We start from the raw sequence: 2,674 nt of genomic DNA, 5'->3' as shown, positions 1-2,674 counted from the left end.
TTAAAAAAAAAAAAAAAAAAAAAAAAAAAAAAACGTTAATAAAAATACTATTTTATAAATATTATGTTATTATTTATAATAAAATTAAAAAAAAAATTGTTACTGAGTAGGATTGATTTTGATAATTTGTTTGTTTCTCACAAAATTCTATTGTTGTCATTGCGTTAATCATTAGCCTTCAAAAAAAAAAAAAATTTTAATAAAGTTATATATTAAAAGTATATCATTTTATTAATGAATATATTTGAATAACCATATATGAAAAAATAAAAAGCATGTTATAATTAGAGCTAAAAATGAATTTAAAGTTTCTCCAAATAAAAGTAGGAACATTTCACTAAATGGTGTCTACAGAAAAAAAAAAATGGAATTTTCAAAAATTTATTATAATAATTTATTTCATTTTAAAAATAAAATATTTAAACATAATATGAATATCTTGTAAAAATAATGTATTATTATAAAATTCATAATTTTTATAAACATTATATATATATATACAAAACATTTTCATATATTACCTTCACATTTTTAATAGCATCTTTAACTGAATTGAACATAGTAATTGAAACAAATATACTAGTAATACAGCAATAAATTAATGAAAGCATAAAATATTTGTGATTATTCCATCCAACACAATTGTATATCCATGGACAATGATGATCCATTTTTAAAATGCATGTCTTGCAAACACGGCAATGATGAGTTCTATCAGGTTTAAATTTACAACACCATTTACAATATCTTCTTTCTCCTGATTTTTTTTTTTCTAATAAATAATATTCTATCTCATCTGTATAATTTTCTTGATAATCATTGAATGCCCACTCTTCTGTATTAGGTATAGATCCAGGTGGTATTATAATTGATAATATATAATTTATCAAATACATTATCAAAAAAAAATGAAAAATAATTATCTCAATTAATCCCCTAAATAAAATATAAGAAATATATATATATATATAATATATTATACACATTCAATTTCATTATTACTTTTTTTTTTAATAATTTATCTTAAATATATATATGAAAATACCTTTTAAAATCATAATTTATATAAACTTTTTTATAATCTTTATATATTAATGGCAAACAGTGATACTATAAAAAATAAAAAATTTTTAATTTTCATTTATTTATTAAAGTAATTATCCTCATAAACCACTTTTAAATATATATTTTTCATTTTTCTATAATAATTTTAACATTTTTTTTTTATATATAAAATTGTTTGCAAAAATATATATAATTTATAATAAAAAACAAAAAAAAGTAATATATGAATAACTATTTTCCATGTGTCTTTTTTATAAATAAAGAATTACCATTATATATATTAGATATATTCCTAATAGTAAAATAAATATAAAAATTACTGGTAAAAGACGAACTAGTTTACTTTTATTACTTTGTACTATTTGTGAAGTTTCTATTTGATCCTTATTTGTTTCTTCATTTTTAATATTATTTATTGTATCTAATACTAAATTATCCTTAATTTCATCCTTTATATTTTTTGTAATATTAATAATACTTTTATCAGTGGAGTATTTCCTATTCTCATCATTTCCACTTTTTTTATTCTTATTTTTCTTAAATAAAAAAAAAAAAAAAAAAAATTTTTTTTGATTAGAATATAAATTAAACTAATATGGATTTTCATTCATTATCTAATAAAATATTATAGAACAAAAAATAAATAAAAGACTTAAAAAAAAAAAAGAAAAAATCACCAAAGTTGAATATTAAAAAAGATATTAATAAAATTTATATAATTATTATATTGATAGAAATAAAAATAACTCCAAATAAAATTTTCCATAAATTTTCTTTTTAAAAGTTATTCTAACATACCTTTTTCTTTTTAGTTTTATTATCAGAAGATTCTTTTTGATTGGGAACTATTATTATTTTACTATTATCTACTAAATTATTATTCTTACTACCTTCTTCATTTACATTTGACATTTTATGTATATAATTTTAAAAATAAAAAGAACAAATAAAGAAAATAACATAGCAATTGTTTTTTTACTATATTCTATTTACACATAATGATTTTTTTTTTTTGAACATTAGTAATAATATGTTATCTTTACAATGCTTCGTATATTCTGTATTTTAGTTTTAGTATCTTTATACCTAATTAATTTCTAATTTATTTAAGATTAACTATTAAATATAAAAAAAAAAATGTTCACTTATTTTTATTTTTTAATTAAATTTCAAATGGATTCCTAATAATATATATATATATTTTTTTTTAATTATCAACAATAAAATAAACAAATAAACAAATAAAAAATTAAATATATATATATGCTATTTTCCTATTAAGTTATCATAATATTTTAAAACATAAATAATTTTTAAGAAAATATATGATATTATATCAAAAACTAAATGTGTAAAGTAAAATATTATAACACACACAAAAAACTAAAAAAAATTAATTGTTACAATAAAAAAAAAATAAATCATGTTAAAAATTATTACATTATAACAAATACAAAGAAAAATTTTTTTTAAAAGCTATAAATAAGTATTAAAAAATGATAGACGAAAATAAATAATAAAAAAATAATTTTTTATTTTTTTTACACATTTATTCTGTATAATTAATCATTTTTTTTTTTTTTTTTTTTTTTTTTTTTTTTTTTAATAA

The 2,674-nt window shown here is 15.6% G+C and overlaps 1 protein-coding gene across 1 annotated transcript in view; it reads right to left on the bottom strand.

Annotated features, from left to right (window-relative positions):
• The window catches only part of DHHC7 (palmitoyltransferase, putative), a gene marked incomplete at both ends in the record, with an annotated part of 3,598 nt that extends 1,621 nt beyond the window's left edge, over window positions 1-1,977 (bottom strand). Inside the window, 6 exons of the mRNA XM_028675189.1 lie at window positions 104-176; window positions 254-348; window positions 522-936; window positions 1,046-1,110; window positions 1,335-1,601; window positions 1,864-1,977. Of these exons, the coding sequence (XP_028525873.1) occupies window positions 104-176; window positions 254-348; window positions 522-936; window positions 1,046-1,110; window positions 1,335-1,601; window positions 1,864-1,977 (1,029 nt within the window). The remainder of the gene's footprint in view (window positions 1-103; window positions 177-253; window positions 349-521; window positions 937-1,045; window positions 1,111-1,334; window positions 1,602-1,863) is intronic.
• Window positions 1,978-2,674: the final 697 nt, after the last annotated feature.

Source organism: Plasmodium gallinaceum (genome assembly GCF_900005855.1).
Source record: "Plasmodium gallinaceum strain 8A genome assembly, contig: PGAL8A_v1_53, whole genome shotgun sequence".
In the NCBI taxonomy this organism is placed as follows: Eukaryota; Apicomplexa; class Aconoidasida; order Haemosporida; family Plasmodiidae; genus Plasmodium; species Plasmodium gallinaceum.
This window is presented reverse-complemented; position numbering and strand designations above follow the sequence as displayed.